Here is a 27,888-nt window from a genome sequence, read left to right as displayed (position 1 = left end):
AAAAAAAAAGGCATAATGTAAAAGAAAAAAAAAATAGAAACCTTAAAATGCCATAAAAATAAAAATAAATAAAAACCATCATATAAGACACATATTAGTGAAATTTTACAGCACCAAAAGTAAGGAAAAAATGCTAGTGTTTCCAATGAAAGAGGAAACAAAAGTTATTTGTAAAGAAATAATCATGTTGGCCAGGCATGGTGGCTTATGCATGTAATCCCAGCACTTTGGGAGGCCAAGGTGGGTGAACCAACTGAGGTCAAGAGTTCATGACCAGCCTGGCCAACATGGTGAAACCCCGTCTCTACTAAAAATACAAAAATTAGCCTGGTGTGTGGTGCATGCTTGTAATCCCAGCTACTCGGGAGACTGAGGCTGGAAAATTGCTGGAACCCAGGAGGCAGAGGTTGCAGTGAGCTGAGATCGCACCATTGCCTGGAGGCCTGGGTGACAGAGTAAGACTCTGTCTCGAAAAAAAAAAAAAAAGAAAGAAAGAAATAATCATGTTGATATTAGAAGTACTATCAGCCACAAAGGATAAAAGACAATAATAGAGCAGTTAAAAATGTAAAGGTAATCATCTATATGTGCATGGGCATAGGTGTATTACATATGTATGTGTGAATGTAAATGTGTGTATACATATGGCAGAAATGTATTTTACATATATACATAAAAATATATATACACACATTATAGTTTTATCAAAAATTTCAAATACACAGAGTAAGTGAACTACAAAAGTTTTGTGATGATGTTGGTGGTGAATTTTTAAGAAATTAGAATTGCAGTATACGTTTTTTCTCTTTACTGCCTGTTATCGTTCAAAACTTAGTTTAGGACCTCTAATGCCTAAGATTAGCCAATTATAAAGACATTTAGAGACAAATGGGGGAGGGGAAACATTTTATAAATGTTTAAGCCTCTGAGGACCTGCTTTGTAAATCAACCTAAGTGCCCAAAATGATATTGAACTTTTTCATAAAGATCCCTAAATTTTTGTTGCATTTTGTTCAAAAACAGTTGGAAATCTCCTTACCTAATAGTTACCTTTATATTTTTAACAGACATTTATTCTGATGGTGCATACCTTTTAAATGTCCTTCAATTATTTTCTTTTTATCACAATGAAATAGTCATTATTGTCTCCTTCAATATTTTCACCTTGAATTTTTTTAATGTTATAGTCACTTTCTTTTGGTTGGCATTTGTCTAGAATACCTTTTGCTACCTCCTCTATTTTCAGTTTTCTAGTGTCATTTTATTTAGCTTAGTCATTTAAACGTAAGATCAAAAAATTAAAGTCACAGGGCCTCTGACTTTTAAAAAATAAGTTTAATCTGTTATATTCGTTTCAATTGCTATTAAGTCAGGACTTCTTTCCACTTTCATATGTTCTGCTTGCCTCACTTTATAATTGCTTCCTTTCTCTCTTTTCTTACTTTTTGATGAACTTGTTAAATTTTCTTGTTACTTTTTTTTTTTTTTTTTTTTACTGGTTCTATTTGCCTACAACTTCTTTTCTTATTTTTTATTTTTATTTCAATAGTTTTGGGGGTACAGGTAATTTTGGTTACATGGGTAAGTTCTTTAGTGGTGATTTCTGAGATTTTAGTGCACCCATCACCCAAGCAGGGTAGACTGCACCCAATATATAGTCTTTATTTCAACCTGTGGAATACCATACTTGGTGCGGCTATGATAATGAATTCTTTGTCCATACAATTCATTTTATATGTTTCTGTTCCATAGGTTTCTTAATTTAGTAAAAACTTTACAATACATCATGTCTCATCAAAATTGTATGTATATTATCACTCCACAACTAAATAAGCTTATTGTTAATACTAAACTTTTTAGCTCAATTTTCAATAGCACCCACAATAATGTCAATGTTTCATCTTCTCCAGAATGAACTTCCAAAACCTTTGAGTTTATGAATTAGATGAAAATATTGAGCTATTATTGACATTAGTTTAACAATTATTCTTTACTTCCTTTATAAAGAGTATTCACCATAACACTATAAGAAACATCTGTCTTCATTGCTAAACTTTAAATAAGAAACAAAATAAGATAGCCTTCTATTACTGCCATTACACAATATTTTCCTGGAAGTTCTGTTTAGGGCAATAAGATAAGAAAAAGAAGCATACAGTAGGTGAATTAGAAAGAAACAAATACAATAACACTTGTTTGTAGTTAACATAATTTTCTACCTATATAATCTAAAAAATGTATACAAACATGATTTTAACTAATAAACTTTTACATGATTGCTAGATATAACATCAACAAATAAAAACTAACATCCCTATACATTAGCAACATTCTATTAGAAACGAAAAAATTTAAATCATTCACAAGAGTAATAAAATTACAAGACACAGAAGAAAAACCATAACAAAGATGTGCAAGTCGTAAGTGGAAAAAAATCTCCAAAACTATAATAGGGTCTAGAATATATTCCAAATAAATGGAGAAATATTGGTAAGATTCAACATTGTGAAAATGTTAATTTTCCCCAAATTAGTCAATAAATCCACTGCATTTCCAAAAAAAAAAAAAACCTGAAGATTTTGACAAGTTAGTTCTAATTCATATGAAACTATAATGCCTAAGATTAGCCAGTTTTAAAGACAAATAGGGGAGGGGAAGATTGCCACTACCAGTTATCAAAAAGCTTTATAAAAATATAGTCATTAATGATTGCCAATGGGATAGAAAAGACAGCCTAAAAACAGACCACATATATATGGGAATTTGGTATACAAACAGAAGTGACATTACAAATCAGCGGGCAAAAGTTGTACTATTCGTATTCACTCAATGAAGTTGGGAAGTGATGGAAAAGCATATAGGTATAGTCATATCTCACATAGTACATGCAAAGAAACGCCATATGGATTAAGGACCTAAATATGATAATCGTAACTTATGCTAGAAAATACATTTTTATGTACTATTTTTATGATCTTACTTTAAAAAAAGCCCAAATGATCAATCACCAAACTGCCACATCTTCATCAGAGTCTTGGATTTTATTCATACCCTGTCTCTGTCTCGATTCCCTATAATAAAATGTGGGATCTGACTGCCTAACAGACAAAAAACTTGGTTCAGGACTTACTGTAACTAACTTATTTTTCCTAAGCCAGCTTCTAAAGACCAGGACACATTCAGAAGTCTCAAATACTGAGAGGTTTTTTGGATATGGAATGCCACTCTTCCACAGGCCAGGCAACAGTCCCACTGCCTCAATCAAGCAAGTACGTAATAATAGCCTTCAAAGCCAAGGGAGACCTATAAAGCGAATGGTAACCAGGTGTTCTCTATCTCCAGTGAAGGAGATATACAAAGAAATAAAATTAGTGCAGTAGCAGGGAAGGCAGGCAAGGTATCTCCCTTCCTCAAACGCTTTGAAAATCAAATCAGCTATTCAGCTTGGGGAGAGTGAAGTGTTGGCTTAAAGGAGAAAACTCCAGTTTGACAAATCTGACCCAAACCAGAATCACTGGTCTGGAAGGTATACACTCATAGAGAACCTTGCTTTTCTGGAAGAAGCTCCAACACTCTCCCTTAGAGAGAATCTGAGAGAAAGACCACGTGCAACCTGCTCTGCCCCTGGAGGTGGCCTGCACAGCCCCTGCTCCAAGCTAGGGAGAAGCTTGACCTTTGTAATGAGGTGCTGCTGCCACACACCCATACACCACATCCTGCTGCCCCAGCATATGGGCCATGAATCATTCACAAAGCTTGTGAATCAATTATTCATCCAAACCAAAGACCAAACACTTTGCTAATTGTCCAGGAAGAGGGGGGAGAGGGGAAAAGAAACTGATTGAAAAGAAAAAGAAATCTGTGTCATGCAAACGATTGGCCATATTAACACATCATATATTTTAAACAAAAAACAACAAACACGCAAACAGAAAATAGACTCCTCCAAGTTAACTAGCTAAGTGATGTGGGCTACCTTTGAAACAGGAAGGGAGAAACACACCAGCCTCCTCAGAGTCCTGATCAAAGAACCCCACTCCATGTCATCCAGTTTTCTTTTCTTTTTTCTTTTTTTTTTTTTTTTTTTTGAGATGAAGTTTCGCTCTGTTGCCCAGGCTGGAGTGCAATGGAGCAATGTCGGCTCACTGCAACCTCTGCCTCACAGGTTCAAGTGATTCTACTGCCTCAGCCTCCTGAGTAGCTGGGATCACAGGTACGTGCCATCACGCCAGCGTAATTTTTTGTATTTTTAGTAGAGATGGGGTTTCACCGTGTTGGCCAGGCTGGTCTCAAACTTCTGACCTCAGGTGATGGACCCACCTTGGCCTCCCAAAGTGCTGGGATTACAGGCATGAGCCACCATGCCCTGCTATTTTTCTACCTTCAGCCTCAGTCCCACAGCTGGACTAAGAGCTTAGAACCCATACTCTCACTGCTCCTGGGCCTAAGGTTTGGTTATAACCTAGATTCTTATGCCTGCCACCTGGGCTCAGGAGCAGTAAACACCCTGGGCAGAGTATAAGTGAACATGGAGGATAAGGTGTAAACTGGGCTCATGGTTCCCATACCTCCCGCCCTGCCCAGCTCCATGGACAGATTTGCATAGAACCCTGCTTTTCACCTCTCACTCATCTCGCATTTGCTGGGCATCTATTATGGGTCTAAGAATATATATACAAGTCACCCTAGAGAACAGGGAAAGGAGAACATGATCCCTGCCCTCAATCTCAGTGAAGAAACCAGAGGGCCACGAGAATAACACAGAGGGGACCCAAATGCCTGCTGATGGAGGGAAAATGCAGATAAGTGCTAAGTGGGTACAGAGGAAGGGGGCTAGCTCCCTAGGAAGCCAAGTCTTAGACTGGTTCCCACACAACAGAACATCATGGCATGGATTGGTAAAAGGCAGAAAGGATACGAACAGAAAAGACAGGGGAATCCCATTCTGGAGCAGTTTATCCAAATAAGTTATGGTTTCTCCAAAGGAAGGAAAAGGCTTTTAAATTCTTTCAACAAAATCACTGATAAAGCAAGCATGCTGCAAAGGAAACACCATTGCCACACAGTTCACATTCAAGAGTTCTCCTTAGGAGAATATATGGTATGGAGGATGAGTATGAAATATAGATGCGGATGTACTTTGATGTAACCTCAGGCAGGAATAAATACAACACATAGGCAGGCACGCATACAAACAGATCATAAACCATAAGCCTGTGCCTTCCTTCTTCAAAAGCTGCAAAATTTCTGATTATTCTTATTTCTTATTCTTTCTCTTTTCTTCCATTTTACCTCTCCAGCCCAGCAGCTCCTGGGAACACCATCAAATTTTAATGGGCTCTCTTCTCTGCAGCACCCATAGCTTGAATATAGACAACTGCATATGGTGCCACTCATGACTCTTGCCACTGGCCAGCAGAAGGGACGGGAGGAAGGTAGACAGGTAAAGGTACCAGCTACAATAAAGTTACCAGACATTTTCACATATGCCATTCCATTTAGTCTTTTCAATGGTTCTGTAAGCTGGTATTGCTATCTCATTTTAAATTAAGACTCAAGAATATTAAACAACTAGTGCTGCAGTCACACCACCAATAAGGACCACTACCAGGATTCGACCAATTTGGGTCTAGGTGGGCTTTCCCCCACAACACACCATTTTTCACTGGAATCAACTGAGTTTCACAGTCAAACTGTCAGCTACACATAAGTATTAAAAATCTACTATATACTCAGCATCAAATTTAGTGTTGTATATATATGGATGTTTACAAGACTGCAAAAAAGTTATGTTAGTTCATTTTCACACTGCTGATAAAGACATACCTGAAACTGGGAACAAAAGGAGGTTTAATTAGACTTATAGTTCCACATGGCTGGGGAGGCCTCAGAATCATGATGGGAGGTGAAAGGCACTTCTTACATGGCAGCAGCAAGAGAAAAATGAGGAAGAAGCAAAAGTGGAAACCCCTGAAAAACCCATCAGATCTTGTGAGATTTATTCACTATAACAAGAATAGCACAGCAAAGCCTAGCCCTCATGATTCAATTACCTCCCCCTGGGTCCATCCCACAACATGTGGGAATTGTGGGAGATACAATTCAAGCTGAGATTTGGGTGGGGACACAGCCAAACCATATCATTCCACCCTGACCCCTCCAAATCTCATATCCTCACATTTCAAAACTAAAGATGCCTTCCCAACAGTCCCTCAAAGTCTTAGTTCATTTCAGCATTAACCCAAAAGTCCACAGTCCAAAGTCTTATCTGAGGCAAGGCAAGTCCCTTCCACCTATGAGCCTGTAAAATCAAAAGCAAGCTAGTTACTTCCCAGATACAATGGAGGTACAGGTATTGGGGGAATACAGCCATCTCACATGGAAAAAATTGGCCAAAACAAAAGGGTTGCAGGGTCCATGCAAATTCTATATCCAGTGGGGCAGTCAAATTTTACAGCTCCAAAATGATCTCCTTTGACTCCAGGTCTCACATCCAGATCACACCGATGCAAAAGGTAGGTTCCCATGGTCTTGGGCAGCTCCACCCATGTGGCTTTGTGAGGAGCAGTCTCCCTCCTGGCTGCTTTCATATGCTGGCATTGAGTGTCTGTGGCTTTTCCAGGTGCACAGTGCAAGCTGCCAGTGGATCTACCATTCTGGGGTCTGGAGGACTGTGGCCCTCTTCTCACAGTTCCACTAGGCAGTGCCCCAGTAGGAACTCCATGTGAGGACTCCAACCCCACATTTCCCTTCCACACTGCCCTAGCAGAGGTTCTCCATGAGGGCCCTGCCCCTGCAGCAAACCTCTGCCTGGGCATCCAGGCATTTCTATACATCTTCTGAAATCTAGGTGGAGGTTCCCAAACCTCAGTTCTTGACTTCTGTCTACCCTTAGACTCAATACCATGTGGAAGCTGCCAAGGCTTAGGGCTTCCACCCTCTGAAGACACAGCCTAAGCTGTATATTGGCCCCTTTCAGCCATGGCTGGAGCAGCTGAGACACAGGGCATCAAGTCCCTAGACTGCACACAGCACAGGGACCCTGGGCCCAGCCCACAACACCACTTTTTCCTCCTGGGCCTCTGGGCCTGTGATGGGACAGGCTGCCCTGAAGGTCTCTGACATGGCCTGGAGACATTTTCCCCATGGTCTTGGGCATTAATATTAGGCTCCTTGCTACTTATGCAAATTTCTGCAGCCAGCATGAATTTCTCCTCAAAAAAATGGGTTTTTCTTCTCTACTACATTGTCAGGTTGCAAATTTTCTGAACTTTTATGCTCTTTTCCTTTTAAAATAGAAATCTTTTAACAGCACCCAAGTCACCTTTTGAATGCTTTGCTGTTAAGAAATTTCTTCCACCAAATACCCTAAATCTTCTCTCTCAAGTTCAAAGTTCCACAAATCTCTAGGGCAGGGGCAATATGCCACCAGTCTGTTTGCTAAAACATAACAAGAGCCACCTCTGCTCCAGTTCCCAACAAGTTCCTCATCTCCACCTAAGACCACCTCATCCTGGACCTTATTGTCCATATCACTATCAGCATTTTTGTCAAAGCCATTCAACAAGTCTCTAGGAGATTCCAAACTTTCTCACATTTTTCTGTCTTCTTCTGAGCCCTCCAAACTGTTCCAACCTCTGCCTGTTATCCAGTTCCAAAGTCACTTCCACATTTTCAGGTATCTTTTCAGCAACACCCCTTTCCTGGTACCAATTTACTGCATTAGTTCGTTTTCATGCTGCTGATAAAAACATACCTGAAACTGGAAACAACAAGAGGTTTAATTAGACTTACAATCCCACTTGGCTGGGGAGGCCTCAGAATCATGGCAGGAGGCAAAAGTCACTTCTTACATGGCAGCAGGAAGAGAAAAATGAGGAAGAAGCAAAAGTGGAAACCCCGATAAACCCATCAGATATCATAAGACTTATTCACTATCACCAGAATAGCATGGGAAAGACCAGCCCCCATTATTCAATTACCTCCCCCTGGGTCCCTCCCACAACACGTGGGAATTGTGGGAGATAAAATTCAAGCTGAGACTTGGGTAGGGACACAACCAAACCATATCAGAAGTGGAAAGATGGGGAGTAAAATGAAACAGATAAAAAATAGTCTCCACCACAAGAGTTTGATAATCCAGTAGATAATTGTTAAAAAAAAACTGATTTATAAGATATACTGATCAATACAGAAAGAAATACAGAAGAAAAATGAAGAAACTGTAATAAAGTCTAATAAATAGCAAATAAAAGAATGGAATAAAAACAACAAACTATTTATTACAACAAATATTAATGTGTTATATTCTCTCAAAAGAGGAAGACTCAGATAAGTAATTGGAAAGCAACACAAACAACATAGAACTATCATGAGATTTTGATTATATAAGTAGGAAGACATGGGAAGGAAGTAAGGAACTAGAAAGGAAATAAAGTGGATCTATTTACTGAAGCCACATTTAGAACCAGAACTGGAATGAGAATTCAAAAAAGAATAGAGAAAGAAAAAGAAGACCATATATATCGGCCAAGAATTTTGTTCACAGCCAGCTGATACTGTGCCTTAAAGATATAGCCCTACTTTAATATTATCAAGTGAGTGTAGCTATTCAATTATACTTTAAAACTTGTTATCAAGATAAATTAAGCTATAAATACAGATCAAAGATGAAGTGATTCCAGGACTCTAAAGCCCACTGTAATAGACTGAATGTTTGTATATCCCCAAAATCCACATGTTGAAAGCTAATCCCCAATGTGATATTTGGAGGTTCTGCCTTTAGAAGGTATTAGGTCATGAGGACTCTGCTCTTATATGGGATTAGTGTCCTTATAAAAGAGACACCAGAGAGCTCCTCACCCCTTCTACCATGTGCGGACACAAGACAGCTGTTCAGGAGCCAGGAAAGGGGCCTTTTCCAGGCACTGAAACTGCTTTGATAATGGACTTCCCAGTCTCCAGACTGTTGAGAAATAAATGTCTGTTGTTTATAAGCCACCTGGTCTATGATACTTTTGATACAGCTGCCCGAATGGACTGAGAAATTAACTCAAGATTTAGTATGTTCTAGAAGCTAGCACAATCCAGTACAAGTAGCAACAGATTGAAAATACAAGGACAACAATTTCATCCCAGCTCAGGTAAGTTTTTTGTGGGAGATAGAGTAACCCAGAGAATGTATTTGTTCATTATATGCTTCCCCTTCCTCATCAATAAACTAGAAAATAGTTAACAGGTACTACTGTTGAAAATCTACTATGTACAGAGCACTGTTTCAAATGCTCAACATATATCATACCCCCCAGTTTAGCCTCATAAAATACTCAGAAATACCCTGAATCCTTCATTTCCCAATAAGGAAATTGAGGCTGAGAGGTTAAATAACTTGCTCAGTGTCACAAAGCCAGAAGCAGACTGCAAATACAGAACTATGTCATGCCAGAGTCTTTGTTCCTTGCATCTTGCCAGGCTGTCCTGTATTGTAACTCTAGTCTATTGTTAATAGGCTAAATGGACAATATTTCTAAAATGATTTCAAGATCAAAATGATATAGAAAAACCAGTATCTATTGTTATCTTAATCCCCTTCAATAGAAGCCATTTTTCCAGTAACTAAAACCAAGTAGTGAATTTTATATTCCCCTGGATGGATTTTGACATCCAGACCAGCAGATACATCCTTTCACTTTTGTTAATTAAGATGCATCGGGAGTAAAAAACAAAAAATTCAGACCATGCAGCCACTAGATACTCAAATTAGGAAGGCAGTGTAGCATCATGGTCAGAAACCTAAGCTCTGGAGTCAGCTTCCTCATTGGAATCCTGACCCCACCAACTATTAGCAGCATGATATGGGGAAATTACTGAACCACCTAAGCCCTGGTTTCCTCATCTAGCAGTGATTATAATAGTGCCTACTTCACAGGGATGTTGCCAAGAATTTTTTTAAACACTTCAAAATGTTTAATGCAGTGATTAGCACTGAACACCAGCTATTAATTAGGTCCACAGTCCTGAATAACTAGGTAATCTCAGCTCTTTTTTCCATTCTTACCCTCCCTGCCTCCTGACCTAGAATCCTTGCAACAAAGGTCAATTTCTGAATTAAGGAGCCCTTTTCCAGAATTGTACATTGGAAATATCAAGGAGGCTGAAAAATTTGGACAACTGCTTTCTGAAACTCCTTTCCTTAGGGCTATGAACCTAAGACCAAACTGGCCTTTTTCCAAGGAAAAGGATAGCTCCCCTAGATCCAATCATGCCACCTAGAAGGCATGTCATAAACTGCAACAAAGAGCAACATAATTAACATCCTCAAGGACCACTCCAATCTATGGCCACAATAATAAATCCTTCTCCAAAGACTCATGACAACCATTTATTTACTACTGACTCTATTTGTTGTAGCAGTACGCAGTTCGTAACTAAACTTCTGACTTCTCAACCTTCTTTGGGCAGGCTGAAGATCGAAAAGAAATTAGTAAATGAAAGGCTGGTTCTCCCTCTGAAACTGGCTCCTGATCCTCTGTTTTACTAGACTACAGAGTTTAGAATTTGACAAATGTTAACCAGTAGTGATATCCAGGTCAACACGGACATTTTATAAATAGTCTCAGCTGGCTGACTGCCTCTAGGTTTTGCTATCTTGAAGAGGACAAAAATAAGCATCACAAAAAAAAAATAAAAAAATATGAAATACATTAATTGTTTCTCATTCTTATCTTCAAAGCTTGATCAAGAGAGGTGGCAAAATCAGTTCAATGGCTACTTACACCAGCATCTAGTGTGTCAACAGCTGCTGCATTAGGGCAAAGTGAAACCACATTCCCATTGATCTTCCATCTCTTCCCTGTTCTCTACTGCTGTCCCTCCTACTGCTCACCGCTAGGCCTTATACATGGGAACCATTCAATGAAAGGAGGATAGATGGACAGATAGAAAGCTGATTGTACAGAGTAGAGCACATTTATTCCCAGTTTTTTCTTCTGATCAAATGATGTCAAGCTCAAATGAAAATCATCTACCCATATATACTATCTACACATCAGACTTAAAGTTCCTTGGGGTCAGGTATCTTATTATTTATCTTCATAGCCTCAATACTTACCAAAATGTTTTGTACACACATAGCAAATATTTCTTGACTCAGTGGATGTTAATAATTAGAAGAAAACATTTATTATATATCTCCTATGCATCTGACAATTTATATTCACACAGACAATTAAGAGATCATTACTGTCCTCCAAAATTGATGCTGTTCTTAACACAGGGTAAGGCTGTTGCTAGAAGGCAGCTGCCCAATTAGGGATTAGGTCTCCCAGTCTCACCTGCAACTAGGCTGAGCCACATGGCAGCTCTTTGTCAATGGGATGTGACTAGACATAATGTGTATCAGTTCTATACCAATACATTTAAGGAGTATGCCTTATTCTTACTCTCTCTTTCTACTTCTCTTGAAGGGACATAAACCATGGGATCATAGAGGACAGCAGAGCTACCAGATAGAAGAAGCCTGGGTCTCTACATCACCAAGTGGAGGGAAGCCAGGAGCACTGTTCAGAACAGCCTGGTTCAAGGAGCAAGAGAGAAACCTACTATGTTAACCCATTTAAATTTGGGGGGTTATTTGTTAGAGCATTCAGCCCTGCTCAATCTAATACACACATCTTGCAAGAGAGGTATTTTAGATTTTAAAAATGAGACTCCTAGAGCCTGGACCAGCCAACCCGGAACAAGGTCTATACTGGGCATATTGTTCCCAGCTGCCTTAGGACCACACATACACATACATTCTACTCCAATTAGATTGCTCTTTTTTAAAAAAGGAAAGATACCATTTATTTACAATTATTTCACTTTATCCACAATTTCCCATACAAACATAAAACAGAAAAAAATAAAACCACCACTTGGGAATGCAAGTGTCTTCTTTCATAGCCTGGTTGAAGGAGAAGCATAAGCCCTCTCACTTTATGAAAAGGAAAACAGTTAGGAATAATGCCTGAGAAACAGCTCTGCATGAGCAACCTAACTCATACCAGTGGGGGGGGGGGGGGGGGCCTCAATGGCAAAGAGACTTAGGGTGTCACCTACTGGCGACAGCATGGCTTCCCAAAAGGATGACAGCTGCTTGCTCCCAGCTCCCCAACCTCCACTACCAAATACCAAAAATCAAATACGGGCCACATATCTCATGAGCTCCAATTAGACTGTTCTGTTCCCAAGTGAAGCATTGTATCTAACTTCTACTTCTCCTTTCCCTGCCACCTCTACACAAAACTGAAGACCAGCTTGACTAAAATCAGGCGTTAGCCACAGCCAAAAGCCTGATTCCACGTTCCAACTAGAGACAAGAATATGGGGCATACATTGCAGTTCTGAGCCTCATCTCCTTCTTTCATATCAATGGGTTAGTTACACTGAACTAGCAATTCTCATTCTTTCAAGTGTGAGGCCCTCTTTTTAATGTCAAAAATTCAAGACCAACCCCATCCCTTGGAGAAGTTATTTCAATTACTACAGCCCCTTAACAACATGGTTAAATAATTGTTATTACCCAGAGTCGTTCCTTTTTCTATGTAGATGGAGACATTGAGACTTAACAGAACCTGGGTCACTTGCCCACAACTACAGAACTAGTAAACACCAGAGCAAAGATATGAATTCAGGTTTGCTTGTCTATGAAGCCCAAATTGTTAACCACTATGCTATATTTAATAAATTTAAAAAGAAAACAATACTATTTATTCAACAATACTTTTAGATGTATTTATATTTTATAAATCACAACAGCATCCACACACTGCAAAATATACTCTATTACATATTTGTGGGAAACTTCATTCAGGAAGCAGCCAGTGCTTGTAGGTGATTTCTTGTTGCTTAGTGTTCAGACCAGTCACAGCTGGGGGGAGTGGAAATCATTGGAAGTTCCTCCTCCTTTATCTGCAGTATGAGCAAACTTTGACCTGATCAGATTCCCAGTAGCGAGATCCCACCCTAAACCTGAATTTGTTTATTGGAGAAGAAGGACTGGAGGTCAGAGTCTAATAGACAAAGTTCTAACAAGGTCTTGGTCAGAATGAGTCTCTCACAACACCACAACCACAACACCACGGACCTACCACCCTCTCTGGCATCTACCCCAAACTCCCCAAGTCTTGTATTTCAGAACAAAATGTAAAATGAAAACAGGGAAGGATTAGGGAGACTAAGAAAAGGGTAACAGAAGAGCCGGGAGGAAGAAGCTACCACGTTACAGAGCTGGCTGCACTCATCTGAAGAAGGGATGTGGGATGGAAGCAGGCAGGGGAAAAGACCAGGGTAAGCATTTATTCCCTTCCCATCTCTATCACCAGAGTCCATATGTGAAGAATCCATCTCGGTGACCTGTCTCCAGAACAGAGAATACAACACTTACTTGGAAAGGGAACTGGGATTCTCTATTTCCCTTTTCCAAATGAGTGGGTAGAACATAACTCACAGAACACTTTGAGCTCCCCACTAGAAGAATGTAAGGGCCTCTAAATCACAAAATGTTATATTTACAGTGGTTATTAACCAGAGTTCAGTTAGGATCCAGATTCAGCATCATGATGTGTCATGGGCTTTGGAAACAGGGAAAAGAGAAACATCCCATAAACAAGCATGTGGGTTGGCTTGATCCTTTTGACTATTGTTCTATCAGAAAAATTAAAATCATAATAATCATATAGCAATGTTCTCAGCAAAGAATTTTTAAAATAATTTCTCTGCTGAATATAAAAAATAAAAGCCCACACACGCATCAATTCTTACCCATTATTTGAATCAGTAGGAGATGCTCAGAGTATAATCTCAGAGGGCCAGGGACTATGTCTCTACTCTGGGCAGGTTAACAAATCTTTAACATGTGCCGGGCCAGATTATAAGGTCTGTAGACTGGGTTTTGGTACAGCTCCAATAGGTTAAAGGGCTGATGTTGGAAGGAGGAGGCAAGAGGGAAGAAAGGGACTCTGAGGACTTTAATCCTATGTCCCTAATTCTGAGGAGACATGGAGTCATTTGGGCAACTTGTTCTATCTTCTTCTCTGCAAACATCATGCCTCTCCTACAAATCTGTTCACTTTCCTGTTTCAAACCATTCAATGGCCTCCCACTGAACATGCCTGGACATGCCAATGAGGCCCTGAATGATGTGGTCCCTGCCTGCTTTCCAACCCCTCTTAGATTACAATCACTGTGGGCCCCTCCAGCCTACTTTTTTGTTTCTCAGACCTGCCACGGCCTCCCCCATCTTTAGCCCTGCACAGCTGCCCTACCCTCTGCCTGGAACTCTCCTCCTCCTGTCCCCTTCCCTCTTCTCATCTCATCTTAGCTAAGTGCAACTCAGCCTTCAGGTCTCAAATTAGGTTAGAGTCCCAGTGAAAAGTTCTCTTAGCACCCTAACTCTTCCCCTATGCAGCACATTATACACTATTAAATTAAAGTAAATATCTGTCTTCTCTGCTGGACAGCAAGCTATGAGTAAAGGCTGTATCTCCATCCAGTGCAGCGTCCCTAGCGGTCAGCACAATGTTTGAACACAGGATGTGCTCAACTAATACTGGCTGCCTCTATATTTCCTTCCTTTCTGTCTTCTCCTGACTCTGTCCGTTTTCCCCCACACCATAGTTCAGAGATTCATATATGGGTATTAGCGATGCTTAGCCCTGAGTGGGCTTCTTTCTGGTTGTCTCTCCCTCACCCAGAGTTTTGACTAAGATTCAACAGCAAAGATAACCCAAACCAGGTCAGTTTCAGTTCCATTTCAGATTGAACTCTCCCATGGCTAGTCATGCCGACCTGGACTATGTAAGGACTCTCTAAGGCCAGCTGGGCCCCAGAGGGCTGGTGGGGAGTAGGTGAGAAGCAGGGACCTCCATCTGTAAATTGTAAATTGTAAACGATTTACAGTGATATAAATTGGTTCCGATGCATCTGACATATGAAGCAGCCACACTTATCACTCTGCCTCCTAGTTACTGTCCCGGTGTTGGAGGCCAGGGAGAAAAACCATGGCCCTAAGCACCCTTCCTAAATGTTCTGTCACTAAGGCCCAGGCAACTGACAGAAGAGTGGCAGCCAAGAAGGAAGGAAATGAAAGACAAGAGGGAAGAAGTCAGACCTCAGGCTTCTTTCCAGCCCCTCCTCTATGCAAGGGCTCTGCCTAGACATTCCTCCTGGAGGAGAGAGGGCATTGTCAGCCTTCCTGGGTCACATCCAGATGTGGGCGGACAGGAGCTGACCCTTCTGGCCTGTGTATGTGTTGTGAGAAGTGGGGAGGATAGAAGACAAAGAAAGAAAAGACCAAAAAAATGGAATTCTAGAAAACGTAACATTTTCCTTGTTAGTAAAGTTTAAAATAAACGCCTTTGTTTCAACTTTTTCTCCTGGAACTTCTTTGTTGTTCTTATGGGTAATGACTGTAGCAGGATTTGACTAATTTTGATAAAATTAGATATACTGCTGAAAGGAAATAAGATATATCCTATGTGCAATATGTAGTAAACTTCTCTCCTGAGGCAAAATTATAACTAATGGGGCCGGGCGCGGTGGCTCAAGCCTGTAATCCCAGCACTTTGGGAGGCCGAGGCGGGCGGATCACAAGGTCAGGAGATCGAGACCATCCTGGCTAACATGGTGAAACCCCGTCTCTACTAAAAAATATAAAAAACTAGCCGGGCAAGGTGGCGGGCGCCTGTAGTCCCAGCTACTCGGGAGGCTGAGGCAGGAGAATGGCGTGAACCCGGGAGGCGGAGCTTGCAGTGAGCTGAGATCTGGCCAGTGCACTCCAGCCTGGGTGACAGAGCGAGACTCCGTCTCAAAAAAAAAAAAAAAAAAAAAAAAAAAAAAAAAAAAAATTATAACTAATGGAAAATTTTAAATTTGCCATAGTTTTAAAATTTGCAATAGGTTTCAGTGAAATTTGTTTCTGTGGTTGCAAGTTTTATAGAGATAAATGACCATTCTTAATGAGGTCTACAGAACCACAGTATTTTGAGTACTTTCAATTTTTATATGCTGGTTTTTTCAAGGCACTCAGGGTGCTTTATGTGTATTTTAACATTTATCTTTATAATATCACTGTCCTGGAGGGAAGGTATTATTGTTCACTGATCTGGTATTTTGCTTTACTGTTTTGCAAAACACTTTGGCGGTGGAGGCTGTGCTGTACACTAGATATAGCAAGGGCTTTAGAATTGTTGATAATAGAATTAAAGTGCCAATCTCTCCCCTTTGTAACTGTTTGACCTTGAGCAAGTGACTTTGCCTCTTTGAGTTTTGGTTTCCTCATCTGTAAAATGGAGATAATATCAGTATTGCCTTATGTTTCTATATTTAAAATAATATGTGCAAGTGCCAATATAGTATACGAAGCCTTCTACATTTAAAATAAGACATGAGCTCCCGGTTAAACGGGAGCTGTCATTATCAACATCATCACTATCCTATTTGCTTGTCATGAAACCTGGTGGAGGTAGCCACAGCAGGTTTTACCTTCACTTCATAAACGAAGTTTCATAAAGGAAAGCCAAGCTGAGATGGGTTACATTATCACCAGTATGACAGAAAGAATGTATGTCAGGATCAGGACCAGTACCCAGAGCCCCCAAGTCATTCAGTCCATGAGATTAAACTCTGTTTCCATGTAAGTTGCACATATATATTCCAGCCAAATAATAGAAACTCTTATTTTTTAATACCTCCAGGTTCATGTCCTAAATACAACCAAAAAGCAGCAGATTCTCATCGCCAGGGGTAGTAAGGCATAGCTGCAACAGAGTGCTAGATTTGGAATTACAAAGGATCCAAGCCCCAGCTCACCACACCCCATCTAAAAGACCCTGGACAAGTTACTTAGCAACATGCACCTTAGTCTTCTCTTCTGTGAAAAAAACAATAAGGAAGGGAAAGTTAGGCAAATTTATTATTCTCCTAGATCGAAAATTCAGTGACTGAGCTTTAGTAACTTTAGCCTTACCTTGTCTTCATATGTTCTCTTTCAAAGCAGCACACCCTCAGTTTTCCTCTCAACATCGGCACTGCCCCCTTGCCCCTTCCCTTTGGTAACCACTCTGCACTCACTATATCTGCTATTTCCTGACTTCAGCGACACATACATTAAATAGTGCTGTTGCATTTTCACATTTCACACCAACACAATTATACTTAACTGTGGACTATATTTACAACATAGACACAAGTGCACAAATCTCTACCCAAAGGAGGAGACATAGTTCAACCACAGAACAGAAATGTAAACAGTTCCTTTAATTCTCAATTCTTGTAAATCTATGGAATTCCCATTTATGCCATATCCACCTCTGCTTTGAAGACATACCTGGGAATTTTCACCCCACCTCCCTCTTCCACATACACTCATGCAAAGCACAAGAATGCACACGTTTAACTGCCTTCAAATAAGAGCTCCAGGTCCAGGAGAGTGGTCTGACTTAGAAAGTACCTTGCCATTTCTTTCCCTGTATCACCCTGAGTGAATGCAATGCCAGGAGACAAAAAAAAAGTCCCAAACCAAATCACCCAGGGATTTTGAAGCTTTCTTCACTCTCTCTGGCTTTTCCTCCTCTTTGGTGATATCAAAGCCAGTTCAGGCCCCACTCAGTTCTGTCCATACGGAGCTTCTGTCAATGGGTGGGAGTGGCAAGAAGAAGCCTTTCAGGAAAGAGAAACCATCCCAACACCAGTGTCTTACATCTGGAACACAGTGGATATTCAATATGTATCTGTTGAGTGAACCAATGGTGTATCTCAATCTAGAAAAAAAGACGGAGTGCATACATGAGAAAAAATTCCCTCCCACCCAAAGCACAATCCCATCTCAGCTGCCCATCAACTACTAACTGGCACTCTCACTCAGAGTCTCCCTGAAGGAACTGGGTTTATCAGCAGCACAGAGCTAAGAGGAGATCTTTAAGCTTCACATTTTGCCTTTTGCCCACCTCTCCCCAGAATCAAAATCCTATATTCCAACCTTATATTTTCCATCATTCGCCCATCTGGGGGGAAATGCAATTGGAACAGAAATAATGTTCTGATAAAAGGAGACACTGCAAGTGGCAGTTGTACTCCCCAGTGTGGAACGAGAAATACACAAAAAATCAGAGGAGGAGGTGGAGGTCTGTCAGAGGAGCAGCCAGCAACGATGCTGAGAGGAAGAACTAAAAAGCAGTAAGGCTTACAGGCTTGCAGACCTCCCCAACATCAGCATTAATAATGCTGATGCCAAGTTTAGTGCCTAGCATTAAGGCACTAAATAAATATCTGGTCACCTACCAGCTCAGCTGAGAATCTCTGAGTCCCTTGCCTCACTCCACCCAGCCTCTGTTTCCCCATCTCCTAAATAACAAGTTCTCATGTCTCCTCCCTCTACCCATTCTGCCCTTGCTCTCCATCTGCCTCCTTCACTTGCCCAGAACGGTAAGGACAAGCAAAAGACAGGTCTGTGAGATCCCGCCAGGCTCACTGGCCTGACGATGCTATATAAATACCCAGTGATATCATACTATTACCACAGGGATTTAAATTGGGCTGGGGGCCCAAGGACTGCTTTCACAACTCTTCCCCCACATTCTCAGCCCCAGAGAGACAGTGCTCCCAGAGGAACACTCTGCTTTCCTCGATCTTTAGCTGCTTAGGAAACTCTTGTATTAGGGCAGCCTCCTTACAGAAAACCCTCTAAAAATACCTATCAATATATATTTAGCTCCAGATAGCGTCCTCCTACCAACAGGCTTCAGGCTAAATCATTCTGCATGTGCCACTGGTGAGAAGCTGGATGAGGACGGCAGCTCCCAGCTTTCCTGCAGCACTCCCTGGCTCTCCTCTCTCCTGCTCCCTTTTCCTCTGCCTCCCCTCTTTCTGCTTGGCTCTGCACATCCTCCCAAACTGCAGCTAAGGATGTAGAGATGGCTCCAGACTCTTCTCCATGGCTTTCCTTAGAGTTGATTCCAGGGTAACAAAGAAAAATGAGTCGAGCCACATCCAGAGCAGACTCAGAGAAAACAGTGCACCCGCTGCTCAAAGCCTTCTGTGGCTCCTCACTGCCCTCTGGTTAAAGTACAGACTCCTCAGAATGGCCTAGACTGGCCCCTGCTGACCTCTGCAGGTCTCTCCCCATGCCACCCGTCAGGCTTCCAGAAGTGTCCTGTGGTCTGTCTGTGTGCCTCTCTCCACAAGACACCCCCACGGGGCATTTGTGCACAGCATTCTTTCTACCAGAAAGGCTCGTCTCCTTCCCCGCCCAGCTGAGTCCCATATGTCCATCCTTTACACTTGTTTAAATGTGACTTCTTTCAAGAAACTTTCCCCAGTGCCCCAGGGCTAGGCTGGACACCCTTTCAGGTTCTCATGTTGCGTGGCCCCAGCCCCCACCACCGTGGAAGACACTAGGCCCCATTCCACCCACACCGAACACAGTACCCAGCACACGGTGGGTATCCAGCAATAGCTCTTGAGGGGCCTCCTGGGCCCCGGGGTGATGATCTTGGCAGAGGAAGGAGGAAGAGCCAGGCACAGACACACCTGCCCCTCCCCAGAGTCTATACCATGTCCTCCACAGTAAAGGGAAGAGCCAACGCAGGTCACCTCCCACACAAGGCTGGCAAAACTCAGGAAAGAGCATATTTTGAGCTGATTTGGGGGTTTTTGTAGAAAAATAGACAATATTACCAACACTCAAGACTAGCTCTGTAATGTCACCAATACTTAAACATACAACGGAAAATAAAGACTTCCTAGATGGAAAGGGATAACCCGCTTTTCTCCATTTGGCCCGAACCCAAAAAGGCTCAAAGGAAATAGGGAAAGGAGACCAAATTGCTCCAGTAGCACAGGAACAGCTGGTGCCATCGCTGAGCCTGAGACAGTGACATCACTTGGCCTAGGGAAGGTGCCCAGGTGCTAAAGGCAAACAGGCCTAGGTTCAAATTCTGACTTTACCTTATACCAACCATTTGGATTTGGACAAGTTACTTAAATTGTCTGTGCCTTGGCTTCTCCATCTGTAAAATGGGACTGGGTAATAGCCAAGCCTAATGATTTTCATCTCCTGGTACCATTCTTAGGATTAGAAATCGTGTGTGTGTGTGTGTGTGTGTGTGTGTGTGTGTGTGTGTGTGTGTGTCTAGTCTTTGGCATATGGTTCAATAAAGGCCATTTTTATTATATGGTAAATGCCAGGTGATGTGATACCCCTGCTTTCTCCTTATCCACCCCTCCAACCTCCATCCCATCCACAGCCACTTCAATGAGGTTACGTCTTCAATATGCAGCCCTGACTCTGCCCTCATCACCCAGGAAGCAATTCTCAGGAGGTAACACTGACAACCTGGTAAATAACCACAGATGACTGGAATCCCAATATTGCTTAATGGCCTAGAAATTGAGCTCCCAGCTTAGCTTTCACTTTCCTAATAGAGTGACCAGAATATGAGCAGCCTGGAAGAGGTAGATAGAGATGAGAGAGACACAGACACTGCCTGGCTCCGCCAGGCCAAGGAGGAAGGCTGGGAACAGACAAACCCTCTCTACCCCAGCCCCAGCCTTCCCCCAGCACTCATTTTTGTATCCTATAGACAAGAGAATCTGGGAACAGGCCAGTAATTCAATTCAATCAGCATTTACTGAGTACCAACTATATGCAGGCACTGGGCATATAGAGATGAGTGGGCATCTAAGGCACAGTCCTCGCCTTCATTTCCCTGTTGTTATCCATGGTTTGGAGTGCCCTTGACTCTCATCCTCCCTTCTCATCTGCCCATCTATTCCAGGTACTATATTTTTATAACTTACTCTTAAGACAAATGTGTAGTAGTGACTTCAACTAATTTGGAATTCTCCAGGTGGCCTGACAAGTGTTTAGAAATTGCCTGAGTTGTTCGCAGTGCAAGAGAGATCCCAAGTTCTGTAAGATAAGAATGTGTTAAAAGAATGGCAAATTCCACTGTCTTTTAGCAGGCGGGAAAATACAATAACGTCCATGTTTCTTGGTCCCAGCATTTCCGTCTGCCTTCAATAACCCACTACTAGTTTCACTGAATTAATGAATGGGTGAGTGAATGAGTGAACAAACAAGCCAATTAATGAAGAAATCAGTTGGAACTCTGATCCACTCTCTACACATCAAACCATGCTATGCTGACAGTTAAAGTGGCATGCCTTCTTTACCACAGAGAGAAGTATCAGGATGGACACATGGGGCTCCTGTCCCCTTCAACTCACATGTGAAGCCCCACTTTTGAGAGTGAACATTTGCCTAATTATGCCCCTCCCTGAGCTCATCCCACACTGCCTCATGGGGACTAAAGGAACCTGCAACCACAGAGCCTTAGAACCATGGAGCCCTTGGGGTTGTGAAGTAACTGACAGAATGGGGAAAAGTGAGTCAAAGAAGGAACCTGGAGCCAGGAGATGTGGGCTCAAGCACTGGATCTAGTGCCTACTAGCAATTCATGTGCCCTCTCTGATCCTCAGTTTCTTCATCTGTAAAATGAGGCTAACAAGGTCTTTACTATGGCATTATGAGGACAAGATGAAGCAGTGTACATAAATGCACTTTCTGAACCATGCACACCCTCAACTTATAGGCCAAAGAATACGAAAGTTTAGGAGGTCACAGGTCACAGGCAGAATGTGGTTTCCCAGGCCCTCCAACTAGTCATCTCTTAGCAAAGGTCAGTAAGAGTAGGTCTTACACTGAGCCAGTTGACTGACACCTCAGCACCCACTTCCCTCCTGTCAGCACTGAGAGCTGAGAAGTTGTGCAGCCTCAGCCCTGAGGCACTGTGTCATGCTCCAGCACCTGTCATTCCTCCTGTGCACAGGGGAAAATAGGAGGTGACACCTGGAGATGAGGTGGGAAGGAAGAGCTGTCAGCAGGGACTGCTGTGGGTGCAGGTGTCAGGAAGACAAAGGAGGATACCGGGTGGCCTGGAAAGGAGGCTGCACAGGGCAGGGGTCAAAACACCAGCCCCAGATCAAAGGGCACCATTCCGACTCCTGCATCTGCCATTAAGAGGCAGGAGAGATCTTAGGCAAATAACTTACCCTCTTCGAGTACCAGATGACTCATCTCTAAAGTCCGCTTTGCCTGCCTCCCTGGTTGGTATCACATGTCATTGAATCTACAACTCCAACAATTGTATGATGCCCCATAATTTTATGTAGCACTAAGAAAGAAAAACATGCTGTCAATTAAACTATATCATGCCATTATTGTAAGACACAGGCTGATTTCAGCAATGTTCCAGCATGAAAAACGTGCATCTTAGAGCCACACAGTGTGGTAGATGAGAGCACCATGTGACTGTAAGACTAAATATGATCATCCATTCCTGTGGGATAGAACCGCAACCCTCAGCCCCTCAGCGGGGATCTCAAGAGGACCAAGCTCTTTGCCTGGAGCACATTCACCCGTGAATTGAGGAGAGAACAAGGGAATGGTCCATGCTGGGAAGAGGGCTAAGCAGCGGGTCTGGAGGAGGAACAGGAGCAAAGTCCTGTGAGTTCAGGTGGAAATCAGGGGCCTGCAAAGGCAATCCACAAAGCCAGGGACACCTGAAGATCCACTAAGAAGGGAAGATGTGAGGGATGGGAAAAAGAGCACAGAGAGGACAACTGACTCAGCCAAGCTCAGCACCTGCACCAACTCTTGAACACCCCCTGGACATGCAGGCAAGGACCCAGGGGCCCTTCTTGGTTGTGCTGACAAAAGAACCCTACGGGCCCCTATGAATCTGCTGCTTCAACAACCATGTAGCAACCCTTATTTGCAGAGAGATTAACATCTACTGTGAGTCTTCTCTCATGCAGTCAAACAGTCCAGTTTCTCCACCTCCTCTCAGCCATCATAGTTCCCAGACCCCACACCAGAACAGCTGTATTCTCCTCCAGAAGTACTTCTTCAACCTTGTAAAATGCCTCGTAAAATGTGACATCCAAAAGACGTACATTGGAGCATCTTTAATAATTATTTATCACAGCAAAAAACAGAAAGAATCCAAGTGTCAAGTAATTGCAAAAATGAGAAGCAAGATGTGTACATCTACTTAACAAACTGCTGATCAATCATTACAGATTTTTACCAAAATATGCAATAACATGTAATATGCTCAGACTATATTGGGAAAAAGCAGCAAAATTACAAGCACTTAAAGGACAGCTTGCTTGGCATTGAAGGCCTGGAAAGAAATACCCCAAAATAATCTGGAATTTTTCTGAATCAGTGAATTATTTTTTTTTTCTTCTTTTGATTTTTCTATATTTTCCATATTTCTTTAATGAACATATAATCATTTAAATAAAAATAAATGGACTAGACAAGAAATTTCAAATGGATTCTGCCACATATAGAGCTGAGCAGGACCAAGAATTCACATAAACTTATTATATATACATTACAATACTTTTCTTCTTTTTTTTTTAATTCTTCTGTAGTGACTTGTACACTTTTCTTCTAGATAGAATCATAACATTTCTAAATCATTCAGATTCTCATACAGGCCTCTTCTAATACAGCACATATTATTTATTTTAGGGACATTTAAAACATTACCCAATATACTTCCGTAATACTATGTAGAAACTATATCTTCATATACTAACTCATATTTAAAATGTAGTAGAATTTTCTTTTAGAAAAATAACCTCCAGAAAATTCTTTTGTAAGGCAACAGATATTTTTAAACATGAATAGTCATCCCTGTCTATTTATCCATTTCCCATATTGAGGGGCTGGCTGCTTACATGCTTACGTGCTTCCATTTACATATTCCAGTCCATTACATCTTCAGTGTTTTCTCTTTCATGTAATCCCAATGGCGTAAAGGTTAAAAAATAAGAGTATTTTGTCTATTCCACAAGACAAAAAACAGATGCAATCATTCCCAAGCCCTTACCCTTCCCTCTGAGACTTTACCTACCTTCACCATTCCTCTGACTCCTCCCTGGAAAACAATTCCTCTTTTCTCTCTCCTTTTGGTCAATCACATAGTAGCTAATATTTCCCCTTCCCTGTCATTCTAAGTCACTCTCTTCTTTTCTTCATGGGTTTGAACTCTGTCTCCCAAGCAGTTGGGTAAGGGAATTTCCAGACCACATCACTCGCTGCCACATCCACACAGGACCACTCCCCAGTGCCCAGCCCTGCAGGCACTGAGAGCCACCTGACACAAAGACCAACAGGAAGCCACAAATGCCCAGGAAGGCCTGCCCATCACACCATTCCCAAGGCCAACACATTAGCTGCCAACAGCACTCGGTCAACCCAACGTCCTCATACTATATTCATTTCCAAAAGAAAGATTTATCAAATATTTAACTAAATGTACCACCATCATATATGCTGCGGTGACACTGGGTCAACCCCAATGTTCTATGGCTATATTAATTTCCACAGAATGATTTATCCAACATTTTAATATGATTCGATTTTATACTATTAATAAACCTGCAAATCATGAAAAATTCTGTTATCAGAACACAAGTCTCAATCATCAGTTCAGAAAATATGGCTGGGGTCTTCTCCAACACCCCAAAGAAGCTGCATTTGACTGCATCTTTTGGCCTGTCTCGGAGGTGCCTCTCAGGCGGGGGTAAGCTGCTTGCGTTGGTGAAAAGGCTTATTGGGAAAAGTCACCCTCCCCAGAGAAGTGGGTGTTTAGCCACTGAGCCAAGCACAGAATGGGAAACCAGAAGTGGCAGCTTTCAGACCTGGCTGAGAGTCCCACGGCCTCTGCTTAACACCACAAGCATCTCCACACAGTACTCATCCTGCTCTTGAGGTGGCTGACCTATGGTCCAACACCCTGGGGAATCTTAGCCTTGAGCTTTTTCTTCTGCCCCTACTCTACATATTGCTCTTTCCACCCCAGTTTCCCTGCCCCCAGCCACTTCATGACACCAACCCTCTTCACACACACACACACACAGAGAGAGAGAAAGTGGACTTACCCACTGAGGACCACGATGAAGTCCATGACATTCCAGCCATTGCGGAGGTATGAGCCCTTATGGAAGATGAACCCCAGGGCCACAATTTTGATCCCAGCTTCAAAGCAAAAGATCCCAATGAAATAAGGTTCTGTCTTTTCCTGTGGGGATGAGGAGCAGAAGCACTAGTGAGAAGAGGACTGTGCTTTATGAGACACAGGTAAAGGCACAGCCTGGCCCTTCCTGGATGTCTGTGCTGGGTCTGCCCATGTGTAGGTGGGAAGCAAGGGTGCTAAGGGACCCTTGCAGGCTGTCTGTGACTCAGGAGTGCACGGGGCAAGGGGGAACCAGCTGTAGAAATGGACGATGTAAGGGTCACACCTAGGGGATAGACTTCCTTCCCAGGAAGGTCCCTGATGGTCCTGGCTTTGCCCTGAAGGAGTTTGCTGTTCTTCACATAAGTTAGAAGCTTGAAGGTCATCATCTCATGTACACACGTGGATTTTAGGCAATTTGTCTGTTCTTTTTAGGGGGAATACGTTAGATGTGTGACTCATTTCTTTAAGGAGAATAAGGACGTAAGCTTTGGGAAGTTCATAACCACAAATACACACAAGCACTGAGCATCCTTCATCCTCTCCCCTCTACTCCCCACCTCTTCCTGTCATGTGAGAAGCCCCTTAGGAAAGAGGAGGGAAGAAAATGGGCCTGTGCCTGCCCTTTCTTCTTCCCTGGCTGCCACGTAGCACAGACATGGTGTCTGTAATCTCTTATTTCCTGTGTGAATCCCCATGGGGTCTGTCATTAACTTGTCCCCCAGCAAAGAGCAAACCCCTCCCAGAACTCACAGGCAGGAAGGGAATGGGAGAGTGACAAAGCAGAGGAGAAGAAACCAAGAAAGACAAAAGGGGGAAAGGTGAGAAGGAGGGGAAGCACATACCAGTCTTCGGGACATGGGGGTCTTGTCGTCCTCAGGAAGATGCTGCTCCAGGGCCAGGACGATGCAGTTGGCAATGATGGTGGCCAGGATCATGTACTCAAATGGCGTGGGAAAGCGGAGTTAAGGAACAAATTCACCAGAGAGGGACACAGCCTCCAAGATGGCCATGCCCATAAACACACAAGCTCTATCAATCCACATTGTGTCTGTGCAGTTTGCGTGATTTTTATTTGTAAACAGGCAGACAGGACAGAGGATGGTCCTTAGCATGTGAAACCAAAAACATTTTTGCCTGGTCTCTGAACACAAAGCATCTTCTTCATAAAAAGAACATATGTAGCCAATACATAATATAGTTGGGCATATGACAGACACTCCAGCTACTGAGTGAATTCAATAACAAATCCAATAACAAAGGCTGAAAATGGAAGGGGGAAGAAAGAAGGAAGTCACATAATTAATGCCATAGCAGACCCCCTGTTCTCCCCAGTCTTCAAACCACTGGACTGGGTAAAAACGCTTGTGCACAGATCCAGATGCTGCAATCTGTTGCTCTCCTGGGCTCACAACTGGAGTCCCCTCTTCCAGAATCTCTGCACCACTAAGTAACAGAAGAGCCCCTGGAAAAGAAACAATTCTCTCCATGTGAGCTTCCTTCTATTTTAAAATTCCACTCAGCAAAGTACTTCTCGGGGAAGGAGAGGCTTGCTTTGTTCCACCTTATTTTCTCCTAAGCGTCTGCATCTATACGAAACAGAGACTGATCACAAATCTGAATCCTGGACAGCAAAGTCCAGTCCTGTAAGAACCACACTACAATGAATAAATGCAGGCTTTTTTCTGTTAGATGTTTTTGAAAACAGGTGAGGTGCTCCCTGTGCCTTTTTAAAAACAGGACTATGACTCGGGTGCCAGCATCCTGACCCCTGCAGGAAGGTTTTGCCACACGCTCCAAGGGATGTGGGAAGGACTGCCAGAAGAGAAAGAGGGAATCACCAGCTCCCAGCACTGTCATTCTGCATGTTGGGATTTCATTCTGTGATTACTGTTAGGACAAACACAAGTTAGCTACTGCAACTGGTCTTGCTGAGCAACCTGTGCTCTAGAAGATTCTGGAATCCAGGCAGAAGAGAGGAGCAATAGATCTGGCAAAGTGGACGGAAGGAGAGGGGCTGTTCTTATCTCCCCACATACCCAGACAGGCTGTGTAGGGTGCAGGGCCTGGAACCCTCTCGTGGAGTTCAGGAGGGCAAATCACAGCTATCCCTGCAATGCCCCCCCATCCTGCCAGGCTATCTGTGGCAATAACACAATGTTAAGTTGGCACCCAGGGCATCTCTGGGGAGGGCAGGGCAGAGGGCTTGGGGCAGTGTGTGCAATGAGATGTGAGCTGCTCACCAGTTGCTCTGGTCTGGGTGCTGGCATGCAGGGCTGCAGGGCTGAGATGCTGGCTGTGTGTGAGCCCCGAGTCCTTCTCTTAATCCTCATTTGGCAGTGCCTTCTCCTCCCCCACCACCATGCATCCCTGAGTCACACTGGAGAGTCACACTCACTCGCCAGAAGCTGACCGCCATCCTTCCTTCCCACGCACTTCTAACACTCACACAGCATACAGACACCAGAGACCACTCCACGGGCCTCTGCTGCCCTGAGGCTCAGCCACTGGAACTAAAAACAGACCCGGCCTCAGGGGACCTCAGAGCCTGTCCACTGCCTCCACATCCCACTGTGCCTGCTTAAACCCTCCCACTCAGACAGGAGCCTCCCCACATAGAAAGTCCCTCAGCACCCATGGGCATTCCTCCTCCTTCAAACACTCTGGGCGCCAAGCCCCTGAGAGCCAAACATGCCAGCAGACACACACCACAGACGCCCACCCAACTAGCATGCCCACCTTCTAAGGACTGGCCCTCCAACGCACAGCCTGCCCTGGGCCACCCATGCCCACTGATCAAAGGGGGAGTGCTCCTCCC

At 42.8% G+C, this 27,888-nt stretch overlaps 1 protein-coding gene across 3 annotated transcripts in view; it reads right to left on the bottom strand.

The window, feature by feature from the left end:
• Positions 1-27,888, bottom strand: part of CACNA1E (calcium voltage-gated channel subunit alpha1 E) — a 337,914-nt gene that overhangs the window by 284,459 nt on the left and 25,567 nt on the right. For all 3 annotated transcript variants that reach the window (XM_010368902.2, XM_010368905.2, XM_010368907.2), the window contains exons 2-3: positions 25,916-26,021; positions 24,997-25,136 (exon numbers count right to left, since the gene is read on the bottom strand). In XM_010368902.2, the coding sequence (XP_010367204.1) occupies positions 24,997-25,136; positions 25,916-26,021 (246 nt within the window). The remainder of the gene's footprint in view (positions 1-24,996; positions 25,137-25,915; positions 26,022-27,888) is intronic.

The sequence above is a fragment of the Rhinopithecus roxellana genome, chromosome 8, assembly GCF_007565055.1.
Source record: "Rhinopithecus roxellana isolate Shanxi Qingling chromosome 8, ASM756505v1, whole genome shotgun sequence".
In the NCBI taxonomy this organism is placed as follows: Eukaryota; Metazoa; Chordata; class Mammalia; order Primates; family Cercopithecidae; genus Rhinopithecus; species Rhinopithecus roxellana.
The sequence above is the reverse complement of the archived record's forward strand: the minus strand, read 5'-3'. Positions and strand labels throughout refer to the sequence as shown.